At 45.0% G+C, this 19,395-nt stretch overlaps 1 protein-coding gene across 1 annotated transcript in view; it reads left to right on the top strand.

The window, feature by feature from the left end:
- CSMD2 (CUB and Sushi multiple domains 2) overlaps positions 1-19,395 on the top strand; it is a 797,331-nt gene that overhangs the window by 521,229 nt on the left and 256,707 nt on the right. The window contains 2 exon segments of the mRNA XM_064281672.1: positions 5,213-5,407; positions 18,690-18,828. Of these exon segments, the coding sequence (XP_064137742.1) occupies positions 5,213-5,407; positions 18,690-18,828 (334 nt within the window).

Raw genomic sequence — 19,395 nt, 5'->3', positions numbered from 1 at the left:
CAAAAAAGCGTGCACCTCTGGCCACTGGCCGGGTGCCCTTTTCTGTGCAGTCACTCTTTGGAACATTTATTTCCCATAGGTGTGACAGATACTGTACTAGGAGCCTGGTCATCAACTTTGTATCTCACGCTCCCTCTCCTAGAAGGCCCAGCTAGAACCAGGGAGGGCCCGGGGGCAAGAAAGCCTCTGTCATCTCTCATCAACTCCCAATTCCCTCTTTGACAGGCTCCTCCAAATACCTGATCACCTACTGACTGTCGACTTCCAGTTTTGTTGATGTAATTGCTTTGCCGGGTTCCCATTCTCCATGCGTCAGATCAGAAACAGTGTTTCTGTTTGGTTCCAAGACTTGGTGGAGCCAACTCTTAGGGCATTTCCTCAGGGCCCCTCCCAGGCCACAGACTAAAAGTTGCACCTCCAGTTTCAATCCCGGACCCCCTTTTCTAGAAACAACCTGAAGCTCAGCAGTGATTATTTTCATTTCTGTGTCTCATGGGGTTACAGTTGGGGTGGGATGGGGGCAAAGGCTTGGAAACTGGAAATAGCACGAAGCCAAAGGTAGCAAGAAGTTGTTATCAGACCATAATAAACCACGGGCCCCATGAGGTTGGCCAGTGACAAAAGGTCAATGGGGATGAAGCTGTGTCGGCCTGAGAAATTAGCCAGATTCATTTCCAGAGACTGCCAGTGAAATGTTGTTGTTATTAGCTGCTGTGAGTCGACTCCCAACTCACAGTGACGCTGTACACAATGGAATGAAACGCTGCCTGCTCCTGTGTCATCCCCATGGTCCATTGCAGACTGGACCATTGTGCTCCATAGGGCTTTCACTGGCTGATTTTTGGAAGTAGATCACCAAGTTTTTCTTCCTAGTCTTGTCTTAGTCTGGAAGCTCTGCTGAAACCTGTTTAGGGTCCTGACAACGCTCAAACCACCACTGACAGAGGGGTGGTGACTGCCTATGAGGTGCATTGACCGGGAATTGAGCCAGGTCTCCCACAGGGAAGGTGAGAATTGTACCACTGTACCACCACGGCCTCGATTGTGAAATAATAGCCTCCAATTCAAGCTCCACCCCCTATACACAAATGGACACAGAGAGCTCTTCCATGTTATACTTTTGGACAAAATTGATCTCCTCCCAACACCACCCCCCTTCAACCGTTGACATAGAAGCCTTGTCTCCCTGGGGTCCAGTTGGGCTGGAGACAATAGGTGGTAAGAGGTGAGTCATTTAGGGCCCCTTCCAGTTGAGTCGACTCAATGGCACTGGGTTCCAATCAACCACCCACGGAAAAGCCCTTCACAATGGTTCTCCTCACTAGCCTTCTTCAGTATGCCCAGACATCCTTCTCAGGGTGTGTCTCCTCCATTCCCATCATCTTATGGGCAGAAGAAAGTGGAGCCAAGGTCTGTCTTCCCTAACCCTCCTAGTATGAAGAAAAAAAAAAAAAGTATGAGAGCACCAATAATGCTGGTTTTTAGCTTATCTCTTCTCATCCCTGTTTTTCCCATGAGATTGTGAGCTCTGCAAAGGTGAAGGTACATCTTATCTTTCTGTCCCCTCTGCCCAGCACGTGGTAAGAGTCAGTACATGTTTATTGGATGGAAGCATTCGTGAATGACTAGGTGCTCTTCCTGCACTGTGATGTGAGTGCGCAGAAGAACAAGGGTAACAGGTATCCCAAGGAAGCCAACTTATCCAGGGTGGTGAGGGCTGAGAAATCTATGGACACATAGAGCTCTTCGGTCTTGTAGTTTTAGACAAGACTGATCTCCTTCCAACATCCCCCCCCCCACCCTTGACATAGAAGCCTTGTCTCCCTGTTCACCTATCCCTGGGGTCCAGTTGGGCTGGAGACAGTAGGTGGTAAGTGATGAATATATAGGTATGGACACTGCTGGGGGACTTAGGGCAAAAATGCATGTTCACGGCTCCTAGGAAAATCAAATTCTATTAAAGCCCCCACTTTCCAGAAAAGAAACAAATAATGAGTCCCTGGGAAGAAGAGGCAGAAGACATTCAGAGTTAACTTCACTTGTGGGCAGTGGACTTGACCTAAGGTTGTGCTCTTAATTACTTACTATTTCTTTCCAAGGTTTCCCCATCATTATAAAAGTGATGTTGTTGTTGTTGTTGTTAGTTGCCATTGAGTCATCTCCAACTCATGGCAACCTTAGGTATAACAGAATGGAACGTTTCCCGGTCCTGCACCATCTTCCTGATTGTTAGTATGTTTGAGTCCATTGTTGTGGGTATCATGTCAATCCATCTCATTGAGGGTTTCCCTCATTTTCGCTGACCCTCTACTTTACCAAACATGATGTCCTTTTCTAGTGATTGGTGATACATATCCAATATTAAAAAGCTCAAAAAACAGAGAACAGATCAAAGAAGAAATTTAAATACCACCCAGAAATGGCTCTTGCTAGCATTCGGTGAACACTATTGCAGACACTGGGGAGCCCTGGTGGCTCACTGGTTAAGGTCGGCAGTTCAAACCCGTCAGCCATTCTGCAGGAGAAAGATGTGGCAGTCTGCTTCCATAAAGATTTCAGCCTAGGAAACCCTATGGTCAGTTCTACTCTGTCCTATAGGGTTGCTATGACTTGGAATAGACTCTACAGCAATGGGTTTGGTTTATTGTTTTTGTATGTTGATTTGAAACCTTTGTCCCTGTAACTGGCGTCAGTAATCCTGTATGCACCTCTAGAACCCCTTGGCATAAACCTAACCTTTTCCCACGTGGAACATTTTGGATGATGATGATAGTAAACCAGTTGCCATCTAGTCGAGTCCAGCTTACAGCAACCCCACGTGTGTCGAGATAAAATTGTGCTCCATAGGATTTTCAATGGCTGATTTTTCAGAAGTAGAACAACAGGACTTTCTTCCAAGGTGCCCCTGGGTGGACTCGAACCTCCAACCTTTCAGTTAGCAGGCGAGTGTGTTAACTGTTTGCACCATCTATGGGCTCCTAATGATGATAGTAGCTACCTTTTACTGAGCACCTATTGTGGGCCAGACACTGTGTTGAGCACTTTGCAGTTGTCACCAGTAGCCTGAAACCGCAAACTCTATAAACTATGAAATATCCCTGTTCATAGACCAGGAAACTCAAGTTTGAAAAGGTGCACAGGTAGAAGTGGGCAATATTTAAATCCTTGCCTTAGAGGTTTTGCTCCCAGGTTTTTGAAATAACTCCATAACCCTTCTCTCTCTCTCTCTCTCTCTCTCTCTGTGTGTGTGTGTCTGATGGGGTTTTTGAACAGACAAATGCTTGGACTCTTCTTCCCACCCCATATTTCTAAATGTCAAGGTGACCTCATCCTCATAGTTCCTACTGAAGAAAGGTAGTGAGACTGAAGTCTGGGCTGACCTAGGCTTTGCTCGTCAGCGGGAAGGGTGTGGGGACTCAGTCAAGGCTCCGCAGGCTTGCTCGTCAGTGGGAAGGGTGTGGGGACTCAGTCAAGGCTCCGCAGGCTTGCTCGTCAGTGGGAAGGGTGTGGGGACTCAGTCAAGGCTCCGCAGGCTTTCTTCACAATCATCTCCATGCCAGAAGTCCCACAGCTCCTGTTCAGTCAGAAGGCTCACCAGGTGTGCAGGCCTCTTGCCTCCAGCAAGATCAGCAGCCTCCAGGGATGCTTCTGTTTCTGAGTGTGCAAGTGTTTCAATCACTAGGGAGTTTCAAAGCCTTGTAAATTGGGTTCTTCAATGTGGCAGCTGCCTGTGCAGCCATGGAGCCTGCCTTCACTGGGAAGCCACCATCTTGAAAACAGTAGAGATGCACATAGGGCCTGGCTGGTCCCTGGGGGGGTTGGCGCAAATGTTTGCGTTCACCTACTAACTGAAAGAGTGGTGGTTTGAACCCACCCAGCCACGCTAAGGAAGAAAGGGCTGGCAACCTACTTCCATAAGATTGCAGCCCAGAAAAACCCTATGGGGTTCAGTTCTACTCTGTAATACATGAGGTCATGATGAGTCAGGATCAATTCAAAGGCAATAGGTTTGGTTGGGGTTTTCATTTAGTGCCACAACTATGGCATCATGATGGAGGAAGTCTGGGAATGTGGCTGGTGGGCATGGAGTAGGAAAGGTATTTTTCCATGTGGGAAAGGGAAGAAAGGAACTCATACCCAGTGAGTACTTACTGCCTGCCAGGTGCAGTACCAGACACTCGCCACTTTCATATTCATATCAATTTTAACTTTATTTACATCTCAGAATGACCCAGTAATTGAAGTATGATCTTCATTTTAGAGGTCAGGAAACTGAGGCTCAGCAAGGTTATGTAAGCTGCCCAGGGCTGTGTCACTAATAAGAGGCAAAGCTGATTAAACCCGCAGCGTTCTGGCCCTTTTCTTTCCCCTCTGACTGCATTATCAGTTGCCAGGGCAGAGTGAGAGACAAGGAAATGAAGGGAATGGCTTCAGATAGGTTTAACTCCAGGGCGCCTACGTTAGGATTCTTAGTGTCTATTAGCGTCACAGGATTTAGAGTCCAGCTCACCTGCAGCATGAATGATCCCCTAACTATCTGAAGTTAGGGAAGCATGACGTGGACTTGACATTGGCAAGACAGATCTGCTGCTTAGTCACATTGAGCCTCCATTTCCTCGCTTGTAAACTGGGGTAATAATGTCTATCTCATGGAATCATTACATGGTGTAAATAAGCTAACATGAGAAGCACTCAGCTCACTACCTGATCTATAAATGTTTGTTAGATCGACATTGAATTAGATGCTCAGGAAAGCAGAAGATCGGTTTGACAAGCACCTGCATTTTGCCTAGGAGTCCCTGGGTAGCACAAACAGTTAACGGACTCAGCTGCTAAAAGAAAAGTTGAAGGTTTGAGTTCACCGGAAGCACCTTGAAGAAAGGCCTGGTGATCTACTTCTGAAAAATCGGCCACTGAAAACCCTATGGGGCACAGTTCTACTCTGACACACCTGGGGTCGCCATGAGTCCAAATCAACTCCATGGCAACTGGTTTGGACTTTGTTGTTGCTGTTTTTGGCTTTCTGCCCAGTGTGGCACATTAGTCGTTACCACAGGGTTCCTGCTCCTAAGGTTTCTAGCTCCCCCTCCAGTACCGCAGGTTCTTGGGGAAGTGGGGGCAGCGTAGGTTTGGTCATGATAATGAAGCCTGTGTTCTCTGGGGTCCCCACACTAGTTCTGACTAATCATGTCCTTGACCCTTCTCCCTACAGCATTCCGACACAACGAGTGCCCGGATCCTGGCGTTCCAGTGAACGGCAAACGGTTTGGGGACAGCCTTCAGCTGGGCAGCTCCATCTCTTTCCTCTGTGATGAAGGCTTCCTGGGGACCCAGGGCTCAGAGACCATCACCTGCATCCTGAAGGAGGGCAGCGTGGTGTGGAACAGCGCGGTGCTGCGATGCGAAGGTAAGAGACTGCTGGGCTGGGGCCGTGGCTGTCCTCAGGAGAGGCTGGAATCTGTTTCTGTGTTTGTTCTTCCTCTTCTCCCAGAACCCAAGGCTACCCTTTCACCTTGACACCATTCCCACGGGGGCTTTATATGACCACTTTGCATAGGATTTGAATTGTAACCAGAGATTAAACCCGTAGAAATGCTGGTTCTGGACTGTCAGGCATCAAAAACCACCTCTTCTTTCAAGCTGGGAGCCCTTCCAATATCACACCCATTAGGAGCCCTGCTTCCAGCTCCTGCCCAGGGGCGCTCCATCAGCCCCAGCAGCCTTGGCAGTGCTGTGAGCTTTTCAAGGTGCCTGCCTCCCTTCTCCACATGCTAATTCTCCCCTATTCCCTGGGACATCTCCCAGGCTCGGCCTTTGTGCCCCTGTTAAATGCTGCCTTGATATCCTCGTGTCAATCTCCAGGAGGTGAAGAAACACAGCTTGACACAAGCGGGAAGTTCGTTATGCCATCTCCTCAGTCCGCCTGGACACACAGCATGGTTCCTGCCTCAATTTCAGACAGCAGCCATCTGTTCCACCAAGCAGCAGACATTTTTAACACAGATTAAGCTTCTTGAGGGCAGGAATCTTGTCAAATTTGTGTGCCACCACAGTGCTTGGCAGAGAAGTGCTGCTCAATCAGCGTTTGTGAATAATGGGTGGACAATCCATACACCGCGGCCCTCTGGGGCTGCGATGTGTTCCTTCAGGAGCCAGATAGCATCTTCCTCTCATCTCATGTGATGGACAGAGGATGGAAACCTAAGACACCTCCTGACTTAACCTCTCCCAACCTCCAATCTTACATGCTGGCCAGCAAGTGGGAAGGACAGGGGAATGGATGAGGAGGGAAGTGTGCCTTAGAGTGAGCACTGCCCCAGAGCTGACAGGTAGGTGCATGAGAGAGGAGAGACCATGGAGGACACACTGTACATCTTCACCAGCAAAGGAGGCCAGGGTTGGGGTGAGCTTTTGAGTCATAGGGGCCTCTGTTGGAATCCTGGTTCCACCACTTACCTGGGAAAGTCACTTTGTCCCTCTGAGGCTGTCTTTTCAGCCAGACAAAAAGGGAGAGAGAGGAAATAATAATAAGATCTGTAAGTAAAGAGCAGGTCATGGCTTAGAGTACTCATGATTACTGGCTGCACTGTCACTGAGGTTGGGAAATCTTCCCAGGCCTCTTATCCTCCATACCTGGCATGTCATTGGCATTTGGACAATGCTCAGTAAATACTGGTTGATGGATCCTGAATGAATGCATGAATGAACTAGGCTGTTGCTTCCCTAATGAGCAGCATGTCAACGAAAGGCTGGATGCTAGCCAGACGGCCTGCTCCACCTCCCTGTGACTTCCCAGCTGAGTCACCCTGAGCAAGAGACTTGACCTCTCTGTTCCTCGGCTGCCCCATCTGTAATATTCAGGTTAGTGCTGGTGACCTCTCCCCAGAGTTGCTGTGAGCATGCATGGCATCGGGATCAGTGCCTGACATGGAGGTAGTGCTCCGTAAGGATTAGCCGTTAGCATTATTTTAACTTGATTTTAACCATTTCTTCATCAGATGGATCAGATTTGCATACTCTCTACTTTGGGGAATCAAGTGATGAGTCCCTATCCTTCCAGGTGCCCACCCCAACCATGAAAAGAATAAATTTTCCTTCTATCCTCCAAGGCCCCACAATGTGCTCCACACAACCTCATCACCATCCTTCCCCAGCACAGTCGGCACTTTTGGGAATAAAGCATCTTAAGAGTCAGAGTGACCATGTGAAGCTCACGGCTTCACCCCTTCCCAGCTGCAGACCTGATAGATTACATCAGTCCCTGGACCTCAGCTCCCTCATCGGCAACAGGGGGTCATCGCACTTGTCTGGTGGAGTTGTTTGCAGGTGGAACAAGGTGGCCGTGCAAAGCAGCCTCCCAGCCTGGGTCTGGAGGGCTGTCAGTCGGGCTGGTTTACCCCTCTTTACCTCTTCTTCGGCCGCCCCTCATTCTTTCCTTGCACGCATCAGTTTCCTCTGATTTCTTTGGTTTTCCTCATGTCAATCCAACTCGTCCAGGACATCCTCCCTGCTATCTCCAGCACACCCAGTCCCTCCCTCCTCCTAATTCCTATTCCTTTTATGGGCACTTTAGTGGACACTCGCTCTTAGCATTATGAGAGTCCCTGTGTGGTGCAGAAGGTTGACATGCTCAATTGCTAACTGAAATGTTGGCAGTGTGAGTCCACCCAGAGGCACCTCAGAAGAAAGGCCTGGCTATCTACTTCTAAAATATCAGCCACTGAAAACCGAACGGAGAACAGTTTACTCTGACACAGATGGGGTCACCACAAGTTGGAATTGACTCAGCGGCAACTGGTTTGGGTTTGTTTTCTACCAGTGTTACATTTATCTTTACCAGTTCCACAGGCCTTGGTCCTATCTCCCCGCCAAGACTGTGGGCAGTACCAGGGCCAAAGCCCAGGCCTCCAGTGCCCTGGGACTAGATCTATGGGGGCCAAGTCCCAACAGAGCTGACCTCGCTGAAAATCCTCCTCTCTCTCCTCCTCATCTCTCCACCTCCTGCCCTCCTGAGTCAGGGGTTCCCAGACCATAGTTCAGGAGGTGCAGGGAAACACTTATGACCTCATGTGAGGGAGAGAATGAGCGAGAATTTGACCTCTGATAGTGGATTTTAAAGCGGCTGTCACTATTTCATAGTGAGGGGGAAATGGAATTAAGTTAAAAGTCTTCATTGGAAAATTAAAACTGTCTTACTCGCTCTGTCCCTAGAGGGGGAAGCACACAAGGTTTTGGGGTAACAGGCTACCAGAAATAAGGGGCAGCCTGTTGGAGACCCTCACTTTGTGCAGGGGAGAGTCTTGCTCTGTTTTCAGAGTGATGGGAATTTGATGCCTGCCTCTTTTGGGGGAGCAGCATATCAGAGGGGAAATATGAGAGCCTGATGCCACCCAGGGTGGCCCGGGGTGGGGGGAAGGGGACAGTTGCCATCAAGTCAGTTCTAACTCATGGTGACCCCAGGTGTGTCAGAGTGGAATGTGCTCCACAGAGTTTTCGGTGACTGATTATACAGAAGCAGATTGCCAAGCCTTTCTCCTGAGGCACCTCTGGGTGGACTCAAACCTCCAACCTTTCAATTAGGGGCCAACTATGTTTGCGTCACCCGGGGATTCCAGGATAGAGAAACCCTGGGGAATCTGCCTTTCTTTGGCCCCTTTCCCTCCTTGTGCCCAAACCTTGGGAGAGCCCTGCTTTGTAATCAGCATCTTTGTCTTTTCCATTTTTTCTAGTTTTGTTTTTGATTAAGTGTCCCCACCTTGTGGACAATTAAATGCTAATGGTCTTTTTAAAAACCTTTTAATATATGCCAAGAGCCACTTCGTTTTTTGAGAGGCTGTAATGGGACAAGGAGGAAATGGCTGCTTCTGCTAAATTTAGAAAGACAGATGACGACCTGGGTGATCTAAAGCAGAGGTCGCCAACCTTTTTCTGAAAGGACAGGTGGGAAGTATTTTCAGCTCTGCAGACCCATAAGGTCTCTACTCAGCTCTGCCACTGTAACACGAAAACAGCCTTAGACTATGCACAAATGAATGTGCCCGAATTGGCCCGTGGGCTATAGTTTACCAACCTGGGAGCAGTGATAGTTCAGTAGTAGAAGTCTCACCTTCCATGCAGGTCCTAAGACCTAAGTTCGATTCCCAGCCAATGCACCTCACGTGCAGGCGCCACCTGTCTGTCAGTGGAGGCTTGCATGTTGCTCTGACGCTGAACAGTCTTCAGTGGAGCTTCCAGACTAGGACAGGCTAGGAAGAAAGGCCTGGTGATCTGCTTCTGAAAGTCAGCCAGTGAAAACCCTATGGATCACAACAGTCCGATCTGCAGTCAATCATGAGGATGGCATAAGAGCAGGCAGTGTTTCGTTCTGTTGCTCAGGGGGTCACCATAAGTCGGGAGCCAACTTGACAGCAGCTAACAACAACAACAAACCTAGAGTATAGAGGACATAGGGGATCCGTATATTTAAAATCAGCAATTTCCTGAGAAAGACTGCCAGGTAGTGAAGGCAGCTGCGTAGGAGTGCCTGGTCTTTTTCTCCCCAACATTCATCTCTTTCTTGTCTCCATTAAGGAGGAACCAAATAATCATACCCCACTACGATCAGTATTTTATAAGTATCCCCTCATTTTAGCCCTGCACCAGTCCAAGGAAGTAATTATGGTTGTCAGCCCCACGGAGCACAGAGGAGTTAAGTCACTTATGCAGGGTCCTCCCAGCTTGCAAATGAAGAGGCCAGGATTTAAACCCAGGCTCTTAGCTCCATTGTTACTTTATTCTTATTAAATAACATCGCTAAAGAGAATATAATCTCAAACATGTTTATGAAAGACTTAAAAGCATCCATTAGTAGAATGAAAAGCAGGCTGCGTACTTTCTGTATCCCAGTAGAAAATTAAAACAAAGAAAACATACTGCCTATTGCAAAAGACAAAGGAGACAGGACACCACATGGAAGCATCAGAAATTGACAGCATAAAACAAAGTGACGGCAGTAAGACAGACATACCAGTTATGACGATAAAGGTAATTAAACTCCCTCTTAAGAGACAAAGACTCGTAGACTGAGTTTTTAGAAATATGCTGCATATAAGAAATACACTAAAGGAAAGGAGACAAATTATCTACAGTGAGCGGGGTATTTTTATTTTTTTATTTTTAAAGTAATGCTTGGTGGCTGTAAAAATTTCAGATAATATGCACGTGTGGTGAAGTTCAGGGTGAAAATACTCATTTCCCAACCCCACTCCTCAGAGGAAAAACAGTGTCACAATTTGGTGTAAACGCATCCACATTTTTTTTTTCCCACAGTATGTACACCAAATGTGTTACTTTTACAATCAGGAGGGGAAAAACGTCCTGCAGAAAAGAAAGAAAGTCGATTCTCCCCACTCCTGTAAGAGAAATCTAAGGGATGGTTCTTGTTCATTTAGGCCTCCGAGGGAGATGGAGGAAAGGGGATTGTTGAGTTTCCAACATTATCTCATTTAATTTTCATGTCACCTTAAAATTTTTTTTTATTTATTTTTTTTTTTTGTAATAAAGATACTATTACACTCTGTAGGTTGAGAAATCTGAAAACCAGGGAAGTGACTGGACTTGTCCAAGATTACTGAGCTAGTAAAAATTCAGTACTTACTATGTGCTAAATACTAGTCTATGTGCTTTACATATATTGTCCTATCGAATCCTCATGACAGTCCTAGGAAGTAGGTACTATTATTATCTTCATTTCACAGGTGAAGGAACCAAAGTACAGAGTGGTTATGTGGCTTACCCAAGATCACACAGCTAAGTGAATGGCAGAGTCAGGATGTAAATCCGGGTAATCTGACTCCGGAACTGGCTCTTTTAACCACCAAATGAGGACTGCTGGACTCCAAAGCTCATTCTCCTTTCGTTCTACTCTAAAATGGTGGAGGACCAGCAGTGGGCGATGGAAGACGGGCAGTGGAGGGTGGAGGCACATAGTGAGAAGGCAGGGCTGAAGGGAATAGGAGGCTACCCTTCAGGCTGTGAGAGTGAATAGCTCCAGCGTTAGAGAAAGAGCTTTGACTACTTCTGGTCATTCACACTGGATAGCCAGTCAATTGAAACCCCTTTGATGGCAGCCTAGGTCCCAGCGGGGAAGCCTAATCAGGATAGGCATTCCCACACCCACCCATAGTGGTTAGAAATGCTGGCTCTGGAGTCAGGCTGCCCAGGTTTAAATCCTGTTCTGCTACTTCCTAGCTGTGACTTCTGGGCCAGTCACTAACCTCTCTGTACTGTTTCCTCAACTATGAAATGAGGATAATACCAGTACCCACTTTATAGGTTGTTAGAAAGATTAATGCACACACAAATAAAAAGTACAGGTGAAGTTCAACGTCAGCACATTATGAAAGCTCATTGAGTATTAATTAGTTCTTTGTGTTATTCCCTCCTATCACCATCCCCATATTACTGCATTGAGTAACTTTAGCATCAGAAGTCGGGAGTGGTGGGTCTTCCCTCATAGGGGACATGAGCCCTTCATGAGAAGCCCAGTATCCCTAACTTTCAACCAGTATTTCGTTTCTTCAATAAAATATTTATTGAGCACCTACTATGTCCCGGGCACTGGGCCCCTTTTTTTGTCTTATGGCCGAGTTTCTTTCCTTATTCAAGTGGGAATCCTCCCCTCTTTTTCTTTCTTTCCTATTTTTTGTTTGTTTGTTTTTTCCCGTCTAACATTTTTTATGGAAAATTCAAACCTATAAAAAAAACAGAGAATAGTATAATAAACTCCCATACACCCATCACCCAGTTTGAAGAATAATAAACTCCTGGCCTATTTTGTTTCATCTATATCCTTACCACACACTCCCCTCACTCTGGGATTATTTTGAGGTAAATTTCAAATATATTATTTCATCTACAAACATTTTAGCCTGTACCCATAACAGATAAAAAGACTCTTTAAAACATAACTATGATTCTGTTATCTTAAAAACTTACAAATAACTACTTAATGAAATCAAACTTCCATAATTTTCTAATACTTTTTTAACAGTTTTTTTTTTTTTTAATCACCATCCTAGTTAGGGTCATGCATTCCAAGTAGGTGAGAAATCTCTTAAGTCTGTGTTAATTTACAGGTTTCTACCCCTGCCACTTGGAATTGTTTTTTTTGGAAAACCGGGGTCATTTGTCCTGAGGAGCTTCCTGCATTCTGAATTTTCCTGATTGCATCCCTGAGAGGTTGTTTAACATGATCCTCTTTCTCTTCTATTTCCTTTAATTGGTGGTAAGATCTAGAGACACTCAGATTCAGGTTCCATTTATGGCAAGAATATTTTATAGGCAGGCTCAGTGCCTCCATCAGAAGCACATAATGAATGCCTAGTTGTCTCTCTTTTGGGGATGTTAGGAGCCATTGATGATTGTAGCCCAGAAATTGCAAAACAGCATCCTTCTATCATTTCGCCTTCATTTATAAGCTAGAATACTTCTATGAAGAAAACTTGCCCTCAGCAACTCTTCGGGCACCCTTAGGTGTATAGTTCATAAAGAAAAGGCAAGAGAAATACTTCATTATTTTCCTTTATTTACCAGTTTTCATATTAATGAGTTGATTACCTAATATCTTCCAAAGTTGAACATTTTAAAATGTCATTACAGTCCAGTGGGTTTAAACATATTTTCTGTATTTCAATCCATTATAATTATTATTCTAATTGACACTCAAATTGCCCCATTAGCCAGTGGGAGCCTTTTGAAGTTGGCTTCTGTGCCAAGTCATCTTGATAGCTTCCTTGCTTTCTAGTTTGACAAAATGTCCATCCTCATCTTGCGCATTTTCTGCCTGTGACCTAGAATCAGCACTTTCTCCAAGGAGCCCTGGTTCCTTTCAGTGGAAAATGATAGAATCTGGGCACCAGAGGTGCTTATTAGTACTGAGTTGGCCTTGTCTCTAAACCTCTTCAATGAACAGAGTTAGGAAATACTTTTTAAAGATAAAATGCACCAGGGGTTCATATTATTTCAAAATTAAAATCTCTTTTTTTACTTAACTTTCTCTCTCACATATGTGTCTTATTTCATTCTTGCTGAAAATCCCAATCCCTAACAACACCAGCATAATTTCTCATTTGCTGTATCCCATAATACATACCCAAGAATCTCAGAAAAGTAATACAGTAAAACCTGTGAAAGCCAGAACCTCTGTGAGGTGGAAACCTGTCAGAGAAGGAAAATGCAAATATTTTCCACTAAAAAGAGCAACAGAAAAGTGTTAAGACTGCACCCTGTCAAAGGAGGACAGCTTGCAAGACACGGGAAAACAAGGCAGTCTTGTTGCATTCTGGCTCTCAAAGGTTTCACTGTATCTTACAACCAACAACAGTGTGATTATATACATATATACAATATGATTATACATATATATTATACATATATATACAATATGATTATACATATATATATACATATATATATACATATATATATATTATTTATATGGGTATATATATTTATATATACACATATGTGTGTGTGTATATCTTTTCACAATTTTGCCACAGCATCTTTGGGATAGAGCCCCAGAGGTAGGATTGCTGGATCAAAGAGTAAATGCATGTGAATTTTGCTAGACATTGCCAAATTCCCCTCCATAAGGATGTACCATTTTGTTTGTCTGCCAACACAGTACTGGAATGCCTGGTATCCCATAGCCTAAAAAAAACAAACTAAACCCAGTGCCGTCGAGTCGATTCCGACAGAGTAGAACTGCCCCATAGAGTTTCCAAGGAGCGCCTGGCGGATTCAAACTCCCAACCCTTTGGCTAGCACCCGTAGCACTTAACCACTATGCCACCAGGGTTTCCTCATGTGTCATCAAACTTTGATTTTTGCCTACCTGATAGATGAGAAATAGTGTCTCAGTGTACTTTTAGTATGTGTTTTTCTTGATAAGAGTAAGGCTGAGCGTTTTTCCAAATGTTAAAGAAATACTGCATTTAGGAATCTTTCTCTCCTAATCTCTGTCAGGTAACTATTGTCGTGTGCCATCGAGTCGATTCTGACTCATAGCAACACTTTTTTTTTTTTTTCCCATAAGGAATAAAATTATTTCCAGGAATATGTGTGGGGTGGATGAAACAAAGGAGAAGTTAGTGATCACCAAAGGCATAGAAATAAGCTAAGAAGTGAGATCAGAGTCATGATAAAATCATATTGCTTAAGGATTTAAATGCAGCTGTGCAAAGGAAGGAAACCCTGGTGGCATAGTGGTTAAGAGTTATGGCTGCTAAGCAAAGGGTTGGCAGTTCGAATCCACCAGGTGATCCTTGGAAACCATATGGGGCAGTTCTACTCTGTCCTTATAGGGTTGCTATGAGTCAGAATCGACTCAATGACAATGGAACGAGTTATGCAAAAGAACATCTGCGGTATGAAACAAAGATGGAGGTGGGTTGGGTGGAGAAAAAAGATGAGAGGAATAAAAGGGTGTAGTCCGTTGAATGGTGCTCCCCACTACCCACCAAAAAAAAAAAAAAATGATTATGTCCAACGCAGAACCTGTGAAAATAACCCTACTTGGAAAAAGGGTCTTTGCAGATGTAACTAAGTGAAGGATCTTGAGATGAGATCATCTTGGATTATCCTGGCAGCCCCGAAATCCAGTGAGAATTGTCCTTATGAGAGGAGGAGAAAACACAAACAGAAGGGGAGAAGGGGCACAGTGGAGAGAGGAGGCCACCATGTGAAGAGACAGAGGCAGAAATTGGAATGATGCACCTAAAAGCCAAAAGGCACCTGGAACCACCAGAAGATGGAAGAGACAATAAAGGATTCTCCCCTGGGGCCTTGATTTTAGACTTCTGGCCTCCAGAACTGTGAGGGAATAAGTTTACTTAGGGTTCGCTAGGCTGTAATCTTTTCAGGAGCAGATCACCAGGCTTTTTTTCGTGCAGAGCGACAGCTGGTGGGTTCAAACCACCTACTTTTCGGTTAGCAACCAAACACTTAACCAATTGTGCTACCAGGGCTCCTTGTCAGGCAACTACACCCTGGAATATGAAAATGAACTATAGAGAGAGTGGAGGACTGAATGAATAGAGAAGCCAGTTGGCAACCACAGGAACAAGAGAAGGGACTAAATAGCCAACTAGTACAGCAGGAAAGCAAACAAAATGTCAACCACCAAGGGAAGGAATTGAGTTTTTATCTCTGTAGACCTTGAGTAGTGTTTTGTCGATGCGCATAAATTGAATGGAAAGTAGCCTAGATGGGAGAGTGACTATGTGATCTGTGGCTTCCTGGAAAGTAAGTAAGGAAATCACAGCCCAGCAGGGAGGCTGGGCCTGTGCTGAATTGAATCCAAGAAAGATCGCCCAGTCACTGCTGAAATTGGTACCTGAAGGGGAACCTGGGGACATAGCAGTAGGGATGGATGTCCCTTGTACCTCCAAGGTCTTGCATGTCCATTAGAGAAATAGAAGAAGTCATTTTCATTGGTTTCAGTGAGGTGGATGGATGGGTTTTAAAAACTGAGGTTACCCAGGAAATGACAACAGCCATATGCAATTTACTCTCTCAATGTGTGATGTAGGTGCAATGTAATTACTTAGTTTCTCCAAGCCTCAATTTACTGAAAATGGGGTATTAATTTCCACCTATAAAATGAGCATAATAATAGCATCTGCCTTTTTGTGTTGCAAATGTCACAAGGATAACCCACATTAAGCCCTGACACATAGTAAGCTCTTAATACCCATGAGCTCATTACTGTCAGCAGTGGTTAGAGTACTGTTATGTCCTTGCAGGTGATTTGCAGACAGAAGTCTTGAGGTGAGTCGCAGCTCTAACTTTATTAGGTCTGTATTCCTGATCTAGTCTCTTAAACTATTTGTCCCTAGTTTTCTCCTCTGTGAAATGGGGATTACAAATAAGTTCAAAGTGCTGTGTGCATTTAAATGAGCTAACACATGTAAAGCAGTTAGCATAGGAAACTATCAGTATGAGCGGCTGCTATCATCATTATTATCATTCTTATTTTTGTTATCATCTTTGTTAATTAAACTTCCTAATATAACTTTTTATTAAAAATGCTTGACCACTATTTTAGACATTTCTAGGAAGATTATAAAAATAAGACAGTAAGGGTGGAGTAGACTCATTATTTGAGGAAATAACATGAAAATTTGCAGAAACAGCAGTACTCTGTAGCTCTTTTTCCCCTCCCTGGTCCTGTTCAGGGTGTTTTTGACATCTGGTTGCTCTATAATAAAGGAGTCCAGGGGAAGCAGGGGCTCCTTTCAAACTGGGAGGCTACTTAACTATGTTCATGCAGACTTGCTTAAGTCTGAATTCCGTCTCTACCCCTTGTTACCTGAGTAACCCTGAACTAATTACCTCACCTCCTTAAGCCTTAGCTCTCCTATCTGTAAAATGAAGATAATAATAGCACCAGCCTCAAGGGGTTCTGTGCTTTGTGAAGAGTAAACATGATTACCTATGTAAACCTTAATACGTGACACGGAGTGAGCTCTCAGTAAATGGTGGTGGTGATGGTAGTGGGGCAGCATTAGTGGTGGCTGTTTTCATCATCCTCATCATCGGTCTTAGCGAGATGTACTAGTCAGGGTGGGCTTAGCTGTTCTTGTTAGCTGCATCAAATCAGTCTCTAACTCATGCATGGTACACCCATGCACAATGGAACAAAACATTGCCCAATCCCACACCATCCTTATGACTGGCTACAGATCAGACTGCTGGGAAAATCGGTGGCTGATTTTCAGAAGTGGATTACCAGGCCTTTCTTCTTGGTTCCTCTTAGTCTAGAAGTGCCGCTGAAACCCGTTCAGCATCATAGCAACACGCAGCCCGCCACTGACAGATAGGTGTAGCTGCACATGAGGGGCATTGGCCAGGAATTGAACTTGGGTCTCCTGCCCTGTGTGGAAGGTGAGAATTCTCCCTCAGCACCACCAGTGCCTCATGGGCAAGGTTAGTTTGTAATAGCAATTAACCCTAACCCTTACTGGCTTAAAAGAACAAGAGTTTATATTTCATGCAGCTGCTTAAGCTACACGTTTAACATGGATCTTTAGGATCACTGGTCTGTAGAATCACTCAAAGACTCAGCCAATGGGACTTCCATCTTGACACTTGCTCTCACAATCACAGAGCAGGAAAAGAAAACTGCAAACCATGCACTGGCTCCTTAAGTTTCCACGTAGACGTAACAGGAGTTACTTCTGCTCTCGTTCTATTAGCCAAAGCAGTCACATGGTCTTGCATTACTTCAAAAGGGGTGGGCCGATGAAGTCTATCACAAGGCCTGAAGGGGTAGTGCCAGAACAGTGCTAATGACCACCACAGGGCCAAGGATCTGGCTGCAGGAAGAGGCAGGAGTAATGAGAAAGACGCAGGCGGGAATGGAGAAGCTAGTGATGGGCAGGATGGGCAGAGAGAGACAGGCTTTGCAAGATCAGAGCCAGCTATTAGGTATGCCTGTACCACCTGGTATCTTGTGGCGTTACCTGCCGTGGACCACATTCATTCATCCTTTCACTCATTCATTCAGTAATTACTGAGGGTTGACCGAGTGCCAAGTACTGTGCTAAATGTGGGGATGTCGAGTTGTATAAGACAAAAATATGGCTCCTCCCTCACCCATTGCTGGTGGAAATGCAAACTGGTATAACCTCTGTGGAAAACAATTTGGCAGTTCCCTGAAAAGCGAAACATAGAACTACCATATGATTCAGCAGCTCCACTCCTAGGTATATATGCAAGAGACTTAAAAGCAGCAACGCAAACAGACACATGTATACTAGTGTTCATTGCAGCACTATTCACAATAGTCAAAAGGTGGAAGACAACTCAAATGTCCATCAACGGATGAATGGATAGAAAAAATATGGTCTGTAAGTATGGTATATACAAACAATGCAATATTATTCACCCATAAAGAGAAATGAAGTCATGATACATACTGTAACATGAATGATCCTTGAAAACATTAGGCTGGATGAAGTAAGTCAACCACGAAAGGACAAATATTATATGATCTCACACCTATAAAATATGTAGAATAGACCAAATTTTTATTAGTGGTTACCAGGAGCAGGAGGGAGGGGGGAGGGGGGAGTCATTGCTTAGGAAGCAATGACTTTATCTTTATGGGGATGGAAAATTTGGCAACAGATATTGGCGATGGCTGCACAGCACGATTAATGTAATTAGTGTCACTAAACTGTATATATGGAAAATACACACACGTATACACATGGAGCGTAAAATGCAGCATAGAGTGACCATGCTCTGGGCTGAGCATCATGGCTCAGACCACTCTCCAGTGGCCACAGCCCCAGGTACCTGGATGTGATGAGATGGGCTGGGTTTGTGCTCTGCTGTAAGCCTGACAAGACAACAGAATGAGGAACAAAGAAAAACCGACATGAACCAAATATGAGCTGTACCTCAGCCTTTCTAAAAGAGTAAAGGATGTTCATTTCTCCTCTCTGGCCCTTAATAAACCACCAGATGATGTAACTGGACATATCCAAAAAGGCCCCAATAGACAAAACTCACACTTTATGTAATTCTCCATAAAAACAAAAACAATGCTTGTTGGCTGGCATATTTTATAGAGAAGGTTTTTTGTGTGTGTTCATTTATTTGTCCCCCCAAGAAATCTGCTTCTCTCCCTCCTGTCCCCCCAGCTCCCTGTGGTGGTCATCTGACTTCTCCCAGCGGCACCATCCTCTCTCCAGGCTGGCCTGGCTTCTACAAGGATGCCTTGAGCTGTGCCTGGGTAATTGAAGCCCAGCCAGGCTACCCCATCAAAATTACCTTCGACAGGTGCTTGTAACCATGATCTCGAGGGGGCAGGGGGGTAATTTCTGGGGAGTGGCGTGGGAGGGAATCCAGAGTGGGTGGTGGGCCAGAACAGACACTGAAATGTCAATGAGATCAGAGAACACTATCGCAGACTGCCCTGCATAGGGACAAATCTCACTGGGCTCTGCAAGTGGGTTTAGTTCCATCTTGGTAGTGGGATTTGTCTAGGGAGCCATGCCTGGAGGGATGAGGAGAAGGCCTGGCATCATTTGGTATGTCAGAGCCAAGGAGGTAGCATAAGCATATAGATGCCTTCAGATGTTGGAAACATGGCATTACCATCTGAGGAACATAACCATGAAATGTTTAATATGGGAAGGCAGCCTACCTGACCTCTGGCCCAAATCCTTCTCAGATGCCCCACTTCTAGCTCCCACACTGGTTATGCCCATTTGGTGGGAAAAGTAGACACCCAGGTATGAACACAAACTTCTGAGCAAAGCATTTATGGCCTACAGTAACAGCTGGCAGATTTTGTCTACAAAGGGCCAGATAATAAATATTTTAAGTTTTGTTGGCAAATTCTTC

This window comes from Loxodonta africana, chromosome 3 (genome assembly GCF_030014295.1).
Source record: "Loxodonta africana isolate mLoxAfr1 chromosome 3, mLoxAfr1.hap2, whole genome shotgun sequence".
NCBI lineage: Eukaryota > Metazoa > Chordata > Mammalia > Proboscidea > Elephantidae > Loxodonta > Loxodonta africana.
This window is presented reverse-complemented; position numbering and strand designations above follow the sequence as displayed.